General features: G+C 42.9%; 1 protein-coding gene across 3 annotated transcripts in view; it reads right to left on the bottom strand.

The window, feature by feature from the left end:
- Positions 1-21901, bottom strand: part of wb (wing blister) — a 399222-nt gene that overhangs the window by 87335 nt on the left and 289986 nt on the right. For all 3 annotated transcript variants that reach the window (XM_075873404.1, XM_075873405.1, XM_075873403.1), the window contains 13 exons: positions 19388-19508; positions 16764-16923; positions 14889-15131; positions 14117-14176; positions 13176-13298; positions 12753-12845; positions 11656-11770; positions 10595-10713; positions 7525-7686; positions 5362-5517; positions 4946-5086; positions 3948-4142; positions 3493-3594 (listed from right to left, as the gene is read on the bottom strand). In XM_075873404.1, coding sequence (XP_075729519.1) covers positions 3493-3594; positions 3948-4142; positions 4946-5086; positions 5362-5517; positions 7525-7686; positions 10595-10713; positions 11656-11770; positions 12753-12845; positions 13176-13298; positions 14117-14176; positions 14889-15131; positions 16764-16923; positions 19388-19508 — 1790 coding nt within the window. The remainder of the gene's footprint in view (positions 1-3492; positions 3595-3947; positions 4143-4945; positions 5087-5361; positions 5518-7524; positions 7687-10594; positions 10714-11655; positions 11771-12752; positions 12846-13175; positions 13299-14116; positions 14177-14888; positions 15132-16763; positions 16924-19387; positions 19509-21901) is intronic.

Below are 21901 nucleotides of genomic sequence, written 5' to 3'. Positions count from 1 at the left end.
ATGTACGCCCGAAGATAACAACGTCGTCAAGATAACACATACAGATGTTCCACTTCAGGCCGCGCAGAATGGTGTCCATGAATCTTTCAAATGTAGCGGGCGCGTTACATAGACCAAAAGGCATCACGTTAAATTCATATAGTCCATCCGGAGTAACGAAAGCCGTCTTTTCTTTGTCCATTGAATGCACAGGTATTTGCCAATAGCCTGAGCGTAAGTCTATGGACGAAAAGTAGGATGCTGAATGGAGGCAGTCTAGAGCGTCATCAATGCGTGGGAGAGGGTAGACATCTCTCTTTGTGACGGAGTTTAGACGGCGATAGTCCACACAGAATCTCCAGGTACCATCCTTCTTTTTGACTAGAATCACGGGAGCCGCCCAAGGACTCGATGATTCTCGAATGACACCCTTCTGCAGCATATCACGCACTTGTTCATCAATTATCTTGCGCTCAGACGGCGACACTCGGTAGGGTTTCTGGCGGATGGGCTGTGCTGTCCCCGTGTTTATCCTGTGGAGAATCCGAGACGCGGGAATCGAGGGCGCATGGTCATGGGAAAAATCGAAAATCGCCACGTATTTTGACAAAACGTCCAGAAGCATGCGGCGTTTGTCAGTAGTAAGTGACTTGTCGATCATAGGTAAAAGTTTTGAATCGGCCGTAGAAGTATTGGCTGAGGCCCCACCTGGAGCATCACTGAGGGCAGCCACTGCCATCGGTGAGTATGTTTTGAACTTGGCAAGCTTCAGTCCTCCTGGTAGAACCACCGACTCAGCTGAACAGTTTACCGCCCATAGTCCTGTGCGTCCTTGAACGAGTGACACTATGCAATGCGGCACCAATGTGTTCTTCTTAATGCAACTGAGATGAAAGGGCTCCACTAATGCGTCGAACGCACTGTCACTATTTTCAATGCGTGAAGAGTATACAGGAACACAGACTGCAGAGAATGCCGGCACAATGCTATCTTCACTGACCCGGAGCGCACCGTGCTCCCTGTCTGAATTCTCTAATAGTTCTCCAGGGGCAGCATCACATATGTACACCTCTCCATTTCTACAATCAACAGTGGCGCCACACATTCGAAGGAAGTCAATCCCCAGGATTATGTCGTGTGTGCTCCTTGGAAGAATCGTAAACTCTGTGACAAACACTTGATCACCCAAGCACACTTCTGCGGTACAGACACCAATGGGACACAGCGAGTTACCACCAACGCCACAGAATGTTGTTGCCTTCTCCCACAAAAACATCACCTTTTGTCCTAAACAGTGTTTAAAAGCAGCACTCATAATCGAAACTGTAGCACCAGTGTCCACCAAAGCCATCGTACACACACCATCAACAAAAACTTCTACCTTGTTCTTGAACATCAACACAGACGGGGGTATTTCGTTTTGCAGCAAGTCACCAGCGACCTCACCCCCATCGGCCGCACTGTTTAGTTTTCCTGATGTGGTGACGATGGGCGGCGCCGTGGCGATGGAGACCGGTGGGATCGAGGCGCAGGAGGTGGCGTCACACTTCGATCAGAGGCAGGGGAGTTGTTGCGCCAGTGTCCGTGCCAGAAGCTGCTGCCGGGTCTTGAGTCGGTGGGCCAGTGTCCTTGAAAAGGTGGGACAGCAGGTTTATCGGTCAAGCTTGTCCACTGATCATAGCGTGGTATGCGCGAACGATCGCAATACCTCGATATGTGACCAGTCAGACCACAGTTGTAGCACACAGGCGCAGGACGAGGTCGTCGCCGTTCTTCGAAGTGTTCACGTCTGCGAGCGTTCGCGTAAGCCCGAGATTCAATGAAATCAGTTGTCGGTGGGTGGTATGGGCGTACGGAACGGAAACGTTGAGGGTACTGTGATCGCTCGTAAAAAACCGGACTTGACTGCTGAATACGCCGAGGCCCTGCAACCTCCGTTGCGTTGACGGATGGATGTTCATAAACTGTAAGCTGTGGGGCAGTGGTGTCCTGCGGGAAATAGGATGGAGACGTGGCAGCTGCCCGTTCACGTGTCATTTCGCCATGTCTGAGTAACTCTTCCCGAACAATTTGGCGGATGGTTGCCGAAAGGTCACCAGTTGAGGCCGCTTCTATGCTGGCTACTGAGGTGACATTTGCCAGACGACCAAACTTAGGCGCTATTCTGCGCTGCTTCAGGGTTTCAAACGTGCGGCAGTGCCGTACAACGTCAGACACTGAAGTCAGGCTTTCCCTGCTAATAAGGAAGTTGTAAACATCTTCTGCAATTCCCTTCAGCAAATGCCCCACCTTGTCCTCTTCCGACATGCTGGAATCGACTTCCCTACACAGCCTCAAAATCTCTTCAGTATACACGGTGCAGGTCTCACCGGATAGCTGGGCCCTCTGTGCAAGACTCTGCTCGGCAAGCTTCTTTTTTGCAGCTGAGTTGCCGAAACACTTCTTGATTTCTTCAACAAAGCGTTCCCATGTTGTCAGAATATCTTCATGGTTCTCATACCAAACGAGGGCAACATCAGTGAGGTAGAAAACAACGCGTGACAGTTGGGAGGCAGCATCCCATTTGTTGCAGTTGCTTACTCGCTTGAAATGTTTGAGCCATGAGTCCACGTCGTCATTGGCCCTCCCGGAGAAGGTTCGTGGCTCTCTGTGATACGGCCAAGAACTGCTGGGGACTGGTTCCCGAGCTTCTGTTTCGTCAGGCATGATGGCCAAAGAAGGAGGCAGGCCGGCGAGGCGACGACTCCGGCGAAATCCGAGGGGTAGCGGTCCCGTCGTTGTTTCCTATACCCAGCACCTCCACCACTCTGTTACGACCTCAGTAGGCGTCTGGGGGTTTATTGATACACGGTTCGAGGGACGAGCCGTATCGGCGCAGGCAGATGATGATGATCTTCTTCTTCCACACCCCTTGCTTCTTTTTCCTTCTTCGTCCGGCACATACGTGGCGTAACAATATTTTTTCAACGTTGACTAGCTACTTTTTAGTACAATCAAATGCGTAATCAGCATTAAAAACATAGGCACTTTTGGACCGGGAATCTTCAACAAAAAAAATTAGCGGTCAAGTTTAATGACCAACATGTTCTACTTACAAAATCTTCATAAAAACTGACACACCAAACATCATCCGTCGTATACCTTTGTACTAAATGATATCATAAGTCGATTTGGTTGATAAACTAGCAAAACTACCTCAGTTGAACCTTCTAAATTGATAGTCTAATATATAATTAAAAGCAGAAGCTTATGACTATGTGACTAATATTGTTATGCAAAGGCATATTGATGGGCAACTCATATTAACGATATATTTACACTATGCCCAAGCGTAGACATAATAGCCGAGTGCATACCAGTCTTCAAAATCGCATCTTCTCCACGATGCTGTTCTTTGTTCTTCAATGCAGTTGTGCATCAGTATTTAGGCAGCTACTTCATAAATGCAGGGTTCTGCTGACTTGCGCGGTTTTAAATGAGAGGCAGAAACACACTTTTCCTGGTGATACTTACTTCAATTATGACATCCGAACCTTCCACATAGGATCCCGAAGTGTCACCACGGGCCACCACGTAGCTGAGCATAAACTTCAGATCTCCTCCGTATGAGTACAGCTGTCAAGAAGAGAGACAGCAAAAGTGAAATAGAAAAATCATAAATTTATCTTGTTTTGCATCAAAAGGTATGTGCGTGTTAAAAGAGAACCCTGAAAATGACCGACGAAATTGTCACCTCGAGGGACACTACAGGCACCTGTCGGCAGCAATGGTCAACGGAACCCGAGATGCACAGCTCGGAATGCTTACATTTAAATGGCTAGCAGCTGTGTACCAGTCAACTTCCGTAAGCTAGTTTTATGCCTTGTAGCATGAATATTCAGAATCAAAATTTTAAAACAGCCATGGTAGGTAAGGTAATGTTAATATAAACAAACAGAGAAGTGGCCAAGTACAGTGGCTACACAGACCTTGTTTCCAAGGTATTGATCGGGTGCTTGCCAGTAATACATGTTCCAATTGACGTCGTCATTCGCAATGGTGAGGCGTCCATTCTCGGGTGTCGGCCGTACTGTTCGGCTGCCGTGCAGGTTGGTGATCGTCCAGGTGTTGGGCTGTTTCGCCCCAGTGTTGGGCTGTTCCGCCCCGGTGTTGGGCCGTTTTATCTGTGCAGATTCACGAACGAAAGTTATACTAGTTATATATTTTAAAGAGTTATCTGCTAGCTATGAAAAAGAAAAAAAAAATTGTAGCTCGAAAGACTTGCAAAAGCATGCTCAGGTCTCTGTTGCCTGTGAGGCTACTTATATGCATATAAAGGTTTATAAATTGCTCCTTGAATCATGCACACAGATGAACGTTTACAAGCAAAGCATATATGTAATGCAACTTTTAGGGTGTTGCATGCATTTGGTGATTGATCGTTGATGCCTTCAAGATTTGTATGCACTTTTTCACAGCGTTATTTTTTTTTTCAGCTCTCTCTTACATTTTCTCATTTCATTTTGCATCTGTGCATATACATGACTCGTGAAGGGCTTCAGCCAAGAGGTTAAACCGAAACATACAGTACAAATCACTACTGCCAGTAATAGTCAATGTTGAGTGCTCATGCTTATGCACTTTTCCAATAAAGACATGATGGACACTGACCGAGAAGGAAAGCACGGGTCGACACAATCAAGAATTAGGTCCAAAAAGTACATTTCTGGAAAATGTGACAATACCAGTTCATAGTATAAAATAGTAAGCACCTTCCAACTTCTGTTAATATTTAAAACAATTTGTCAAAAATAAGTAGCAAAAGAAGAAATGATGCTGGATTCAAGAAAGATGCACAGGAATTTCTGGTTACCAAATGAAAATGATCAAAAACATAAACATTGTGATATTCTGCTTATTTTATTAGTATGAAACACACAAACACTATGAGAGTCTCATAAGCAACACTTTTCAAAGTAGCTCTTACAGTTTCGATTCCCCAGTTGCTTGGTCGACACACGCTTGTCACTCCAAAACAGAAGCACGACGAACAGCCCTCGGGGTTGGTCTCGGACAAGTCGTAGAAGCCGTGTGCGCACTGGTCGCACCGACTGCCCTCGACGTGTTTCTGCAAGACGAGAAGATTAATAGAGCAGCATTAGATAGTCACATGTGACGCGATGATGTTGACGAAATTGAGAGTCACAACACACGGGCGTGTCGGCTTAGCGTTTTCCACCTACTGCGAAATGGAATGAGAAACGTAAGTTTGCTCAGTACTCACAAGAAGCATCTTCACACGGTCGATGTGTCATTATAAAACATATAGGTATATAAAATATACAAAAATGACGAGGTGCAGCACGAGGCAATGTGATCTTGCACATAAGAAATTGGACATACTTTGCATTGGCAAGGGCCATCGCACTGGTCTGGGTTCACGGTGCCCGCGTAATGGCATGGGCACGGCTCGCAGCGGGGGTAGTTTCGATAGCCACGCTTGCATTGGTCACACTTGGGCCCCGTGAAACCCTCACGGCAGATACAGTCTCCAGGATGCTGAAACAAACGCAACACATTGGCTAGATTTTCAGAAAAGACAAGCAGTTGATCAAACGATACATCTGGAGCGACTGAGAGTAGTAAAAAAAAGAAAATTTGAGCCTGAAGCCTCTATAAGGCTCAACTAAACTAAAAACAAGCACTTCTGGACTGGAGCTTTCCTGGTTTGCCCCCCGTTTGACCACTACAGTAAAAGCTCTCTAAATAAGTGCTCATTATTTGAAAAATCACATATTTTGAAGTCATCGCTAGTCCGGCCAGGACATACATTGATGAGTGACAACGAGCACTCGTTAGTTCGGTCATATTTGAATGCCACCTGTGTAATTCGGGTGACCCTCAACGCACGAAGTGCCGCAAAGCTGTGAAAACAGCACCTGCGAACAGAGGAAACGGCCGCCTTTCAGAAGGATGTGATCCCCATCCACAAACACATTGATACATAATAAGCATGTTTCGACTACTTAAGTAACGTCGAGATTATGAACAAAGTCTCAAAAGACCAATATGGCCAATTTTGCATGCAAAATAATTGCTTTATTTAGTATCTTTTGAGAAAATGAAAGTTAATTGATGAAACAGTCATTTCTTAATTGCTTTTCTGTTGCTTTCGACAATTCGGCATTCGGTTAATTCTGACACTTTTTCTGGTCCCGTGAAATCTGTATTATCGAGCTGTTACTGTATTATTGCGAGCTCCATTTCAAGCCAGCGTTGGAGATAGATAGACAGCTTGAAGACCAAGTAGTGAAGTGTTTCTTGAACTACTTGAAGACGTTGCTATGTCCTGATGCTAGCTTGCATCAATCAGAAAAGGCTAAAAAAAGTGCGTATACTATACCATCTGTATTTTGACACCCTGCCATGTTATGAAACACACAATATGGCTCCAACTGAGCCCACAAAAAAATGTGACGATTTTTTCCTGTGAGGATACAGCCTCCCAATTAACTCTCCAAACCTTCTTCTGATCAGCTACCATCTTACTGAACCAAAAAACAGCCTGCATCAATCTTTCCTTTTTAGTTTTCAGTTTTGTGGTACCTTCATGAAACTGTATGTTTTCTCCAGCCTCATTGAGTGTTAGAACAAGACTTAAATGACTGCTGTTCATATAGCTGCCTATTTAGCCATCTAGCTTTGAAATACCTGGCATGTTTTGTCACTTCTTTCATCAAGGAAGTTGTCATAACCTCAAATCCTTTTAAAGAGACCCTAGAACGGTTTTGATGTTGTTGTACAAACCCATTGAGATGGCAGACGAAGTCGTAAGGGTCATTTACATACTGATATAAGCTGTCTACATAAGCTGTATAATTTATTACAACATTTAAATGCTGCAAATCACTGCAGATAACCACGACTACGCTGAACACATTTGAACCGCCCATTCACAGTACGACATCCTTTGGTAGCAGGACATCACCCATGCTACTAATCTGATTGGTTGTCAAATGCATGGAAGCGAGACTGACTTGTAGAGTGGCGGCACCTGTTGGAGCAGATATCAAGTACTTCGCGAATTTCGTCTCTGTGGCCAGACAGCGTGTGTGCTGCTGGGGTCGGTGGACTATACTCTCCGAAATCGCGCACAGCTTGTCCGCATGCAATCTCTGGGACGCCGTGACTGGGCGAAGCTCGAACCGGCGAGTGTGCTCACAAAAGTGCCATCACCAGGGATGCCAGCGTGTCTCATGAGCTGAGGAGGCAAGGCATGGTTGAGAAGGAGGGTATAAATATAATAGCCATAGCAACCTTCTTACACGGCGGGCCGCCAAGTTTGTGGTGTGAATGATTTGAAGATGCTCCGATGAAACTGACAAAACTTAGAAAAACAGTTTCAGGGTTCCTTAAAGGTGAGCAACTCTTCATGGTCCCTTCAGTTGTGTTATAAAAGAAGTCTACTGAATACTGACAGGTGGCAACTCATAAAGGAGTAAAGACAATGAGGATATATGTGCAGCACGCCAAGCAGCAACGAGCCAGCATTTGATGTGAACCGACCAGTCCCTCCTGAACATGCGAGTCATCCCCGATGCAACTTCCGGTGGTGCCAGGCCCGGAGCAGGAGCACTTGCGGCACGGACTGCGGTGGTTCCTCGGCACACCACGAGGGCGGAAGTAACCGTCTTCGCAGCGTTCACAATTGATTCCAGCAGTGTTGTGCTGTTGAGAAAAAATGAAATACACTCAAACCTCGATATACCAAACACGGATATAACAAAGTATCGGTTATAACGAAATACATGAAGCATAGTGTTGCAACAGGTATAGTGTTAGGAGTATGCCTTTATAACAAATTTTATGGATATAACAAACTTATTTTTGTGTAAGATACAACTTTGTTATAATGAGGTTTGAGTCTAAAACAATAAATTTTCCATCTCTCTCAATTAAATCTCTTCAGAGTGTTTTTTTTTTATTCTGCTGAAATGCAGAGATATGTGCCACTAAATTTCTAGGCAACAATTTTTAACCAAATTCAGTTCTCAATAACATTTCCTATACCCTATTGCATATAACCTTGAAGCAGCCAGTTATACGAAACACAGCTTGGCTTTACTTCCCTGTATGAAATACTCTCAAACCTCAATATAACGAACCCGAATATAATAAATTATTGGTTACAACAATGTAACTGAAGAATAGCTCTGTCACAAATACAGAGCTACAAATATGTTTATGACGAATTTCGGATGTAACAAATTACTTTCGTGGTGGGTGTAACTGTGTAATAAGATTTGAAATACTGGTAAATCACTCATATCTGCTTAATCAAGAAAAATCATCTTCTAGACTAAAGATATGAGTACAAAAATATATATACATAGGCCAGATGGCATGAATGTTAATAAGTGCAGCTATGCAACAAATAAAAAGGGGGCATCTATTTTGTCACTATTTTTAAAAGCAAAGAGAGTAAATTATGCAGGTGTAAATCATGCAGGAGTTAGTTCTCATTAATAAGGTGCATGTACTAGTGCCGCTACATAACACTACGACTGTAGCAGTACATGATAAACACATAAGGTTTTCAGGCATTTTAAGCCTTGTAACTATCTCATATAGTTTCCCAATTACTACTTATGATTACTTGAAGTACAATAAAAAGCATTATTAGATTTCATTCATGCACGTCATGAGAAATCTGAACAAGGGATTTTCACGCCACAAAAGTGAGCTAATGTTTTGCGATTACAAGCAGTATTCCACCAACATTAGTCTATGACCACTCTGAGGCTACATGTCAAATTACTGCCCAGACAAAAAAACATTGCATTTCCGGCTTGATTATGAAACCTTTCTAACTGGAAAGATCTCCCGTTTAAGATTCAGCTACATGGAACTACTCAAACTTTGATATAACTGATCCGGATATAACGAAATATTGGTTAAAACAAAGTAATTTGGGAATAGTCTTGCAACTGATATAATGTTAGGAATACACCGGTTACAACAAATTTTTCGATATAACAAACTTACTTTCATGTATGATTCAACTTTGACATAACGGGGTTTGAGTGTACAATTCAGCTCAAAATGTATGAATATCCAACTGGAACTTTAGCTTTGTCAAGTGGAGCAGACGTGTATCACTTCTAGAGTTCACGGACTCTGTCGACAAGGAAACATACACCGATTAATTCTTTGCTGTACCTAAGCTATCTTTAATGCTTATAACACCATAATTGTTGAACTGAAATTAACAACAGCTCATATGCATTCATACTACAAAACACATCATTGGTGCCGGGCTGGGAAAACCGGCCCATGCCACCCTCAAAATTATATTGTCAATTCCAATGTTGACACGTGTCAAATGAGAATGAAGCTTAACTAGGCAATAAGATGTGTCTGATCCACGTGAAATTACATCTCACATGAGTGTCCCTCCAATGTTCTTTACCAATTTATATAAACAATATGAAACTATAAATGCACGCCATGCTTATTTATTCAAATTGGGCGTTGTATGCTGCCAATGTTCTTTGAAACCAATATTAAGCGGCGAGCACTGTATACATAACACAGCCAGCTATATCAAGAATCAAGAATGTTTATCTCCGACAGTTGATGGAGGACACCCCAGGCGAAAAGCGGCAAAAAATGCAGCTTGAAAAGTACTGGGTGCCCGTAGAAAAGGCAGCGTTGACATATGTTTTTGCCAACATAACGAACAGATTAAAAACACAAATACTGGAAAACGTAAAACATACATTTTAAAGATGTTAAGAGGAATGTAATTCATGTAAATGTAATGTAAAAACAAAAAGATAATGATGTATAGTATATTAAAACATGTTTGCTTACGACATTTTTATATTACTATGCAAGTTTAAAACACAAGAATTTAAAAAGAGTTTTTACACATACAGTGAATGCAATGTGCAGTGGTAAAAGCTGATAGTTTTGTTTAATGAAGTTCAGACATAAATCGAACATTCGACTTTTTTTTACCAATGTGACTAAAATCAATACCCTGTTTTTGATATTTGTTCAAGAGATTCGGTACATTGAAAACCAGCGATTGTCTTTTGTAGCAAGTTGTGCGCCAACACGGTACCAGCTATTTCTCGTGGCTTCTGGTCCTAGGATTGCAAATTTGTTTTTTGTTTTTTAACTTCAGAGACTTTTAGTAGCTTTTAGTGGTGTCATTTGAGAAGACGAACGAGTATAATAGGCGGTACTGAGAAACCAAAGTAGCGTTTATTATTTGATAGAAAAAAAAAATTTCAAGGGGGATGAGTATAGAAAACGTTAGAGACACTTCGCCTATATCATCCTGCACCTATTTTGCAAATGTGTGACCACCACAATGAGCCGAAAATCGAAGGCTACACAGCTGGCTTAACTGGGCCGACCATAATCTTTTAAACCTGGGCCTGGAATGGTCTACGTTTCAAAACACTGAGCAGAGCTCAGGCAGGCCAAAGTATGGCCCTTCCAGGATCAGGCCGGCTCTCTGGATCAGGAAAATTGGCCACCGCAGTGCTGAATGTCATATACACTTTTAAAGTAATGGTAATACAAATTAAAACAATACGTAAATCTTAAAAAAAAACCTAGTGCCCACCGAGCAGTTTTGGCAGACTCCGCCACCGTCGTACTCTCCGAACTTGTTTAGACTGGTGCCGCTTCTCGCCACTTCAGCATCGTAGATGCAAGATTGTGCATGTCCAAAGCACTCGCACTCTGGAAGGCAACAATAACAACACAGCTTTCGCCACTTCAATACGACCACATTGTGAGGGTACCCTGCTGAACCAGGCGAGTTTTACTTACTTATGTACCATAACAACAGGGTCAACAGAAATTACTGATATGAGTGGTAAAACATTCAAAACAATATAATAAGTGCTAAGATGCAATACAATGCCATAATAATTAATGATAGGCACAGTATAGTACGAATTTACAGCAGGAATATTTTTAGATGATTAAGTTGACTTTATAATGTACATCCTTATGTATAAACATAGTACAGAGCATAATTAGCGAAGTTAGCATAAATATTTTAAAGATAACTAATTGAACCTTATAACGTGCATCTCTATGCATCAACACAGTGCAAAGCATAATTTGCAAAGTTTTCAAACTTCACCGTTAATGAAACACCGTTGTAACCATCATCAGTCTACCGTCCGTTTACTGCAGGATGGAAGCTTCTCCCACTCGTCTCCAACCAGCCCTATCTTGCATGAGTAAATTTCATGTTATGCCTGAGAATGTACCGGTTTCACAGCTCCACCAAACACTTTGCCCTTCTTGTCAAATGCTGTTATCCAAACGCCCATCATACTTTCTTCCACTGTACACTGTGGGAATAAAACTGAGTTTTTTTGTCACTAAGAACCTGCCCTGTATGTTAGAAATGCTAAAACACAGTGACTGGAGACTTTGTGCTTCAGTGAAAGCTGTAAAATGTCAATCACAAGATGTGAATGACCAAACTAATGGTGCATGGCTGCGCAGAAAAAAAAACAATGAGTTGTAATCTCTTATATGCACTATGACTAAAAAGAAGTGCGTAATCCGCTGGGAACTATAAGACTTTTTTTTTCTACTACGAAAAGCTGTTTTTGAGTCTACTTGTTCCCAAATTTCTCAGAAAAAAAGCAAGAGCCGGTGCTGTACCTTCACACTCTGCCGCGTCGCCAGCCGTGCCCATCCTCCACGGTTGCTGGTTGAACAGGGGGCAACAGCGCTCGCAGCTAGCACCACACGTGTTGTGCTCGCAGCGACACTGCAGCTGCATCATTAAACAACAACACCTTGGGTAGAGTTCATGCTATGCGCATGCCTCTCACATTTCAGGCACATATAAAATGAGAAACCTGTGGTGCCTGTAGAGCTAATGTTTGATCTTGATGATTTGATCAGAACTTCAGCATCACTAATGCGCTACCACTAATAAATGGACAATGGCGTACCAACTCTTTTATGAGTGGGGGGCACAAACCTACCTGACTCGTGAGCCGGGATGTATATCTATGTGTATAAGAACCCATTAGAAAAATCGCCACAGTGGCAATGTTGGCGAAATTGCACTATGCTATGACATGACCTCGTAACAATTTCATTTTCCCGTAAGAACGTAATCGAGTCATTACTGTTGTGATGAACAACTACGCCTTACTTCTTGGTTTCCCCAGCGTGCAGCCAAGAGTCACCACTGTCGAAAGGGGGGGGGGGGGGGGGCTCGTGCCCCTCTTGCCCCCCCGGCTGATACGCCTATGTAAATGAATGTATTGCATGTATTGACAGTGTTTACCCACAACTGAGCATGGACTTGCAAATACACTGAAACCTCGATATATCGAACCCAGATATAACAAAATACTGGTTATAATGAAGTAAATAAAAAATAGCCTTGCATTAGGTATATGTTAGGATTATACCTTTATAACAAATTTTTGGATAAAACAAACTTATTTTTGTGTATGATGCAACTTTGTTACAATGAGGTTTGAATGTAAGCATATTTGCAGTTTTATCTACATCTGATTGCATCTGCTTACAAAACGTGAAAGCCCATCACCCATTTTTGTGCAATGCACAAACACAACACACTCATTGCGAAAAGGTGACTTCTATGAAGCAAGTTATGCATCACTCTTTCTAGTAGCATGGCAATCTTTGCACGTTTTATTGAATAAGATGTCCTTGACTAGTCTAAACTGCTTTCTGGACAGAAGCTGATTACATCACTCGCATTAATTCAAATACCTCACCTCTCCGCCAGATCCTTTGGATGGACACTCCTTTGCGTGTCCAGAGCAGACACATTGTCCTCCAATTGATATGTCCTTGATGGAGTAGAAGTACTAGAAAAGACAGAAATAAAGATTAAAAATCGCTGCGAATTTGCACAAGGAAAATTGTAGTGTGCAACTCATTCCTCGAAGCGAGGCAGAAACGTAGTGGTAACAATGTACTACTTTATTAGATTGGTATAACAGCCCTCATTAACCAGTTGTTAGCCTACAATGACTTAGTGCCGGCGTGAGATAAATGCATTAAACCTCACACGTAATGTACACGTTCCTAGTCAAGATTAATTAGTTATTGTACATATCAACTTCATTATAGTTTTAAATGATGGCCATTTTGCCCTGCTAAATAAACATCTGTAAAAATTCCAACCGTGTTCCTACCCGTCTGGCGATAGATTTGTCCAGCTTGTCAGAGTCACCATTAGTTTGGAAGCTCATGAGGTCAGCATTCAGAGTGCGGATGCGTTGAAGTCGAAGTCGTACGTAGCGGGCTTTGGTGAAGTCCTGTAAATGCACGAAGTCTTGCAGTGAGTTTTCAGACCGTGAATCCCAAAAACAACTTTTGAGCACTTCAAGTAATGAAACTAGCTCAGATAAAATCCTCATTTATGAAACTGTGGTGTGCGTAAGGGTGAGCGTGTGTGAACATGCTTTAACTGAAGAACGATTGTTCTTGATACATTGATTTGATTAATTCAATATATAGGCACTGCTTTCACAACTCTATACTGAGGCAGGCCCACAAAACACAAAAATAACCATTGTCGAGATCGAAATTTTGTGTTTACTTACACAAGGTTCATTCTGGCAGCATACTACAAGTCTGGAACAAATTCAGTTAACAATTTGAGAACCTTGAGGCTTCCAACACAAGCCGGCTTCATCCTCAAGTGCCTTCTCCTATGCTATACTCCCCCCACAACCCCCAGACCACCTAGTAGGAGAAGTTGCCCCCCTCCCCATAAGTGATCCCCCAGTGAAGGGTATCCTTTTATTGTTTACATATGTCACTACAGTTTTTTGGTGCACAGACTGACTTACACATGACACTGTCAAGTAACAACATACTTACATGCCACTCGGTGTTTCAGAGAGATGTGGTACGTACTAAATTCATGATCAACATTTTAGTTGACAAGTAGAAATAAATGCTAAATGAGGAAGTGACCCTCCCCTCCACTAGTAACTCAACTAGCATATTTTAAGCTGCATTATTTATACTAAGAGCAGGCTTCACTCAAAAGAATCTAGATAAACACAGCTAGTCTAAAGATATACCTGAGCATATAAAAACATCGAAAATGGAAAAGATGTTTCCTTACCATCAATTTCTCACTAAACTCCTCAGCACCTGGCCTTCCAGTGATAAGTGAAGTGTGAATCTGGAAACAAAATAAAGGAGTATAAGCAGTATGTAAAGCTTGCAGATAGATGCCATTCGGATGCAAATCACCAGTATGGTGGTTTCTGATTCAAACCAAATATAGTCCTTGACAACAGTTCCTAACATTAAAATAAAAACAAAGCACACCTAAACAAAGTAAGGCAACTTTGAATTTAACACTTGAAGTTCTCAGCAGTATTCAGAACAAGAAAACCTAGCACGGAAACACTGCACCAAAACCATTTCGCCTCGATCATAGGTGTGAACTGAAAGCCCTAAAAGCCCTAAAGGACTTTCAATGTACAAGACACCACACATAGAGAAACTTGATGCGGTTTCATTTTGGCATGCACACATAGGGCCCGCCAGCTGGACGTTCCGCTTGTGTCTTGTGCTGCAATGGTTCGTGCAATGCATCCCCTGCTGATTATAGCCAACATACAGCACACTATCAGCATTCAGAATTACACTTAGACATTGTAAATCATGAATGGCGGAGACTTGGAGCATGTAGTTAGTTTATGGTAAAAGTTCCAAGTTACTTCACCAACTAACAAACCCTAATTTTTATGCTTGCTGATTTGAGAACAAAATTCAGCCACCATTGCTAGAACCATACAGGTTCTAGAATATCTCAGAAGTGAGACCTCAAACTTTCAAAACAAGCGCAAAACAATGGAATTCAAGTGCAGAGTGCAAGAAATACATACCTCTCCATCTTCAAGCGGAGTGATGGAGGAGTAGTAGGATGTGCAGATCACTTCGTCGTCAGTCTTGTAAACAGGCTGTCCCGGAGTTGGCGCTATGCCGTACGCCTCCCAGCATTCGCCATCTGACACAGCGTAGTACTGCCAGGGTCGGTAGAACACTCCATCGATGGAGCGTTCCAGAATCCAGTTTCCGGGCCGTGGTGAAATGGCGGACTTGACGATCACGTAGGTAACTTGGAAAACCTGCGGAATTAGAGTCAAATTCGTTGCACGGCTGTTTGGTTCATAACTCTGAATAATTGATGGCACGGGTCCACCAAGAGACAGACGGAACACTGGTGCCGAGGACAAGCGAAAATTAGTTGCGAGAAAAACTTGTCCTCTGCGTCAGTGTTATTTTTGTGTTATGTGCCATCCAGCATTTAAAAGGCGAGCCTCCTTTGCCGATCAACGTGATGTAGGCCATCTTGAACAGCTCCAAAAATTAAATGAGCAAAATCTCCGTGACAGCCGAAGCAATACCACTGAGTAAGTACAGCTTTCACAAACTCTAGTATCAAGTAATGAAAATCACAGAAGAAAATAACGTTTCTATATGCAAGCTTTTTTATGCGCTGTGTTCACGGCAGTTGCACAAAACACTCTCTCGGGTGCAATATGAACATGAGGGATTACGAAAGACAAAAGTGAAATTCAATACAAAAAGCACGTAAACATCCTGAAAGCTTCTAATATGCACAAGCCACCCAAGCTTCTTTTACAAATCTGAAAAAATGTCTTGGCCATTTGTAGTAACCATAAGTTGTAATAACCACGAGATGACATTACCTTTAATGGCCATTCAAATGCACATATATGACAATCTAGCATTTAAGAACATCTAGCGACGTATGAACACACCTGCACAACTAAATAATGACGAATAATTGCATGCATAGTACTGAGAATAAAGCTGCACATCAGTAGAATTGCAGTGCGCTTGGATTTACAGTTAGCTTTGCACCAAAAGCTGCTTGAGGGGAAAAAAGTTTGAGGTTTCCAGTAACTACCTAATTTTTATGTAAGCAGCTTGCAGGATTTTGCATTACGTATTGAGCATAGAGCTTATATGACCAGGCATTTCAGCTGCACTTGAAGTTGTTTGAGCTTCACACATAACTCGCTCCCACAATACCGTGGCATGCAGTTTGACAATAAGCCAGGAGATAGACAACTGGGGTTTCAGATTTTCAAAAATGCCATAGAGATAAAAATTCAAGTCGATGGGTTCTATGCGACTGGTCAATAACGTAGCATAAACAAGAAACAAACATAAAAGAACAAGATGTTTGTGCAGTCATGACAACAAGGATGTGAATCCCCTGTTCTTCAACCATCCCAAGCGACGCACATAAAGCAACTCGAACAAAAACTCAACTAGCTGTACACCAAGCAAACATTCCGATTAGCGACAGTACCAAGCCCGGGGCCATCAGCGATACATCATCAAAAATCAGTAACAGTGCTTCAAAAATGTTTTAAGACACCGGTTGTGATGACTATTCAGAGAACTACATCTAAAATGCGCACCGTGCTTGTCAGTGTACTTTGAACTCTCGAAATGAACTAACCAAACGCCAAACTGTATATATATTTTTTTCTTTCTTAAAATTTTTTCAAACCGATGAAATCTGAGTGAAGAGCGGAGCCGGCAAGCAAACGCCACCACCTGGCATATGCAGATCGAGTTTTACAGCAAAAGCTTTTATCCGTTTTCCGTCTACGACACCGACCGTGCTTCGAGCTTAAATATCTCTGCTGCTAAAACCTGAACATCTGTTCTGTCTTCATCATCTCTACCAACTGACTTTCAAAAAAGTGGGGCCACAGATGCACCTGCTTGAGGTCGAGGGTAATGGTGACCCACTGGTACTTGCGCCCGTGCTGCAGGGAAGGGCTCTGCCACCAGCGATTGCTGCCGTCGATGGCATACTGGATAGGGTGCCTCCTGTCTGCATAGCGGCTCGTGGCATCACACTCTCCACACTGCGGTTCTCTGAAACAACGTTCGTGTTTCTCATACATTGATTTGGTCAAAATATATATGAATTACATAAGAAGACAAAACAGCACGTGAAGCCTCGTCTGACCTAATATGAGTGAATTAAAAAAGCACCGACACATATTTTCACAGTTTTTCACTCTAAATAGAAACATAGAAGTCGGGAACTCTAATAATTGTGTTGTAGTGCTTGAGAATGAATAGAATATATTTTTAATACCGCTATCTCAAAACAGCAATCTTGGTTTCGTTATCGAGGAGATGGGTCGGCAGCGACGTGTAAACACAAGTATGATTACTAGGGCAGACTGCAACACACAAAACACTCGCAACAGCTGTCAGTTTTGCTGTCACACAGATATAGTTCACATAAACAACAAGTGACTTGTCGTCCAGAAACTCCGAGAGCGATTTCTGCAATTTCAACTACATGCATGACACAGATTTTGCAACCCCAGTGAACTGCGTTGTCATGTTATGATAATGTCAACCATGAGGGAGGGGCCTGGCTTTCAGATTCTGGCCGATGGAAACGTTAAAATCAGGGTAAAGTATTGCTACATGCATGTATATTGATACACTAGAAGGCGATGCGCGTGTATGCCTGACGAGGAAGACGAAGGGTTGTCTCCGCTCGATCACTGGTGAACCGGTCACGCCATTATTGCTGGTTTTGAATATGTCTAATCCCCAGTCTCGTCGATACGGTGTCTCTTCTTTTCCATAACATATTTGGTGGAGGTGCTGGGTAGAGGTGCTGGGTATATTTTATAACTGTTGTCAACCCCCAATGCCTGGAAAGCATTGATAATGCGCACCATGGAGATGATAGATGCCCCTTTTTGGGACATGCCTCAAAATCATGTCAGTACCCCTGTAGTTACCTAATTCACACTGAATTCACGCCGGGCACATGCCCGATGTGCCACCTCCTCCCTGTCTTTCCGCTTAATCTTTCCTCCTCCTGGCTACACTCCCCGCAGATAAGGTCCCCTAATTAGCATAACCACTGCAGCAGAACCTCTTGATAGACAATGGGTAAGAAAACCAATAAACTAAAACAGAAGCAACTGCAATACACAACGTATATTTATGACTGCATAGTTATGCCACATAAGCGACATTCAGAACATATCGAATAAGGGGTACAATGAATTAACTGGTTCAGTTTATACAATTATGTGATATTTGTTTTGTCACTGTAGGATTATCCATCTGGAAGGTCATTAGGAATCACAGACTGGATTTCAAGAGAAGGCAAGCGAGTGAAAGGGAGACAAAAAGTTAGGTGGGCAGATGACATTAGGAAGTTTACGGGTATAAAGTGGCAGCAGCAAGCACAGGACCGAGTTGACTGGCGGGACATGAGAGAGGCCTTTTTTGTCTTGCAGTGAACGTAGTCAGGCTGCTGCTGTTGATGATGTAGGATTATGCCCACCGGGAAGCACTTTACCAGAGCACATCCCCGCTCAAGAGCCATAAAACAGTCTGAATTTCTCAAACATTTTTTTGTTGCCCCTTAACATTTTTTTTAAGAACGAAACTCTTCAGTCTAACATTGTCATGCATCACGTGTAACTGAGAGAAGAAGAGATGAGAAAGACAGAAGGCAGTATCTTCTGAACAGTATAATAGAGGCGCTGTCTCATAGAAGTATATACAAACTGCACCTGAGTGAGGAGGGCGCTATGCCGCCACTCTGCGATTGGCTGCTGCGCGCGCTTTGCCTGAGTGCATGAGGAACGAGCTCCTCTCTCAGTCTCTGGACCATTGCCATATGTGGCGGATCATTGGTGGGGCATGGAACAAAGAAGAGTGGCGGGTCTGTTGAAGACACTTGCGCTCGACTTCTTTGGCTCGCGTCTCATCAGCGTTACCCACGCACCATCTGCATTCTCGAACGCGATCGGACGCATGGACGCATGCACGGACGGACGGACGCTTCCCCCCACCCATCATCACTCACTCCGTAGATATGCTGTGATTTCTTTAAGCCTCTTTTCTCCTGTTTTTCTCTCTCCCCTTCTTTTCACCAAGGAAAGTAGCACGTCAGTGATCGAATTAAATGAGTGAATAAATTTTTAACAAAGAAATTATTTTTTGCAAAAGCAATGATGGGGTTCGGAATGGAGGGGATAAAAGTTAAAAAAGTTTACAAGCAAAGTATAAAGGCTAATTAAAACTGGAATACGAAAACGATATGCAAGATAAAGACTAGCATATAGCAATGAAAACATCAGCATTCTTAACAAGTATGAAAAAGTTATTTATTAGATGAAGTATTTGTAAATATGAAACAACCAAGCATATTCATTTCAAGTAGAAGCAATTTATCACCTCTCAAGAAATTCACTACAAAAATAACTAGGAACTCAGATAGTCCAGCTAAGCATTGTAGAACAGGATGTGGGGAAAAAGAAAAAAGAACATAATAGGGGGGAGGGGGAATGTATCGTACCTGTTGTAAGTGTGTTCAACAAGCTTGCAGTAGTTGTCAGGTCCTGTTTCCCCACATGTTGCATTTACTGTGATGCCCGCATTGCTGGCCAAATTGAATTCAGATGGGTACAAGCCTTTCTCTGCACAAAAAAGAGAAAAGACATTTTTACCAAATGCATCAGACAGACACGCATCACAAGTGAATGAACAACAACTTCAAACACAATGCCAATTTTCCTCCACATTTGGAAGCTTACTGTGGGAGATAATCAGGTTGTAAATTTCTGCACTAGGAAATGTCTATTTCCTTTTAAATGAGCATTCCTAATTACACGATGCTTAACATATTGTGCAAATTGTTAGTATCACTCACCTTCACTGTTTCAGTGTGCAGTATAATATTGGTAGCAAAATAAAAAAATTCCACATGGCAAGTGCTACCCGGCCGCGGTACTTATGACAGTTTGGTTTTAAATGCTGAAACTACACTTGCAATTCTGAACTGTTATAAATGTGTGCACACGCAATTTATCACCAGGTGGTCATTTGGAGAGAAACATCGAAAGGCCTGCATGGTCACGAGACGACGCCTTCACCGACAGAAAGTATAGGTAACTATAATTGCACAGCTTGTTGTGAGTGAAGCTTATCTTAATATTTTGTGAATCCAGGATGTAGCCTTCCCTCGATATCGGAGGGGCAAGCCCTCCACTATCATGAAGAGCAAACCGAGTACAATTTTACCGATTTAGATCGCCTGACGATAAATGCGAGCACTTGCACATTAACGCAATAACGTGGAAGAGCTCGTTTCGCAGAAATTTCGGCGTCGGCGGTTGTGAGCGAAAAAATCACCTTATGCGCGACCGAAAAATCGAGAATAATGCAAATAAAATAAGCAATGAGAAATTCCGGATCTGATAGGGGATCGAACCCGGCTCATTTACGTGGCAATTAAGCACGTGGTCTACCACACAGCGACGTGTCTGCTTGTGAATGCAGAACTTCCTCTGCTTGGAAATGCAATGAAAGCAGCTTTCCGGCTTTACGAACACACGCGTCCTGTATACATGCTTCACAACACAACATAAAATAATGCAGTAATAATGCGTGCCACTACAGCTTTAATTGTCATCGTGCGTCAGCACCTTTGATTACTGCAATGACTTTGTGGTTTAAAGCCGGTCACCCAGTACAAAAAGGCACACATGTTACTAGTTCGAAAAGATGGGGTCAGGATATGACTGTCGCCGCATTCAACTCTTAAAAGGCGAAGCTTAAAAATCCCCCAATATTTCTATAACAACCATCTTTACCACAGCATATTGACTGCACGCCAATAACCACGCAGCAGTAACGAAAACAAAAATGAAACTTCTCGATGTCAATAAGCCACGGAGAGAATTCAAAACTATGCAAATTTGTAAAAGTCTTCTTTATCACGTTTTAGTCTTGGCATTGTACGCTTAACGGCATTATCGTTACCAAACCTAACAAAACTGAAAGACGGTAGCAGAAGAAAAAACATAATGAGGAACAAGTACATTGTTACAAAAGCAGAGTTAAACGGTCTCTATAACGGTAACCGGCGGGCGCGCAGCACTGCACAAATCCCGCACTGGCCGTCGTGCAGACCAAACCCAGAGGCGCCGATCGTAGACAAAGCACCGAGGCGTCGCGGTCTCCCAAGTTTACGTTCGCATCGTTCTCTTCACATGCAGCGCGCCAAGCGGTGCAGCAGATCGCAAGCACTCTCCTCTCCCTCTCGGTCCGTAGCGAGCGCGGGAACACTTTTTACGAGCTGCCGTGATGCGGCGGCCGCTCGGCAAGGAAAAATAAACCTCAAAAGAATCATAACGGCAGCGGAGCACGCGAAGAAGCGGTCTCGGGTGTCGCGCTGGATTGCACGATGCGTTGTTTCCGTCTCGCATGAATATGCTGCTTTGACTACGCGCGCACGCATGCGTCAGCGTCGTGCGCGTGGCTCGATTGCTACACGGTCGATCAACCCGCTCGCCGGCTCTGCTGGCCGCCGACAGGCGGCGCCGCCAGCAGAGGATGACCTCGGTGCCGTAAACATGGATAAACATTCCGCGTCGTGCGAATTATTCAAGCATCGCCCAACCGACGCTTGCGAAACAAGAATAGGCGGTGGAGCGGTGAATGTAAGATGTGTGCGTCCGGGAGGAGGGGGGTAATACAGACAGACAGACAGGCAGACAGATAATAGATAGATAGATAGATAGATAGATAGATAGATAGATAGATAGATAGATAGATAGATAGATAGATAGATAGATAGATAGATAGATAGATAGATAGATAGATAGATAGATAGATAGATAGATAGATAGATAGATAGATAGATAGATAGATAGATAGATAGATAGATAGATAGATACTCAGCTGGATTATGGCTAAATTTCATCTGGAAAGTGAGAATGTTCCAGTTGGATATTCGGTGATATTACAGTGACCTACATTCTAGTTCACTGTTACTGCGAGACCAAAAGTACTTCCTGCTGAAAAGCTT

Source organism: Rhipicephalus microplus, chromosome 9 (genome assembly GCF_043290135.1).
Source record: "Rhipicephalus microplus isolate Deutch F79 chromosome 9, USDA_Rmic, whole genome shotgun sequence".
Taxonomy (NCBI): Eukaryota; Metazoa; Arthropoda; class Arachnida; order Ixodida; family Ixodidae; genus Rhipicephalus; species Rhipicephalus microplus.
Note: the sequence above shows the minus strand (reverse complement) of the source record. Positions and strands in the feature narration are given on the sequence as shown.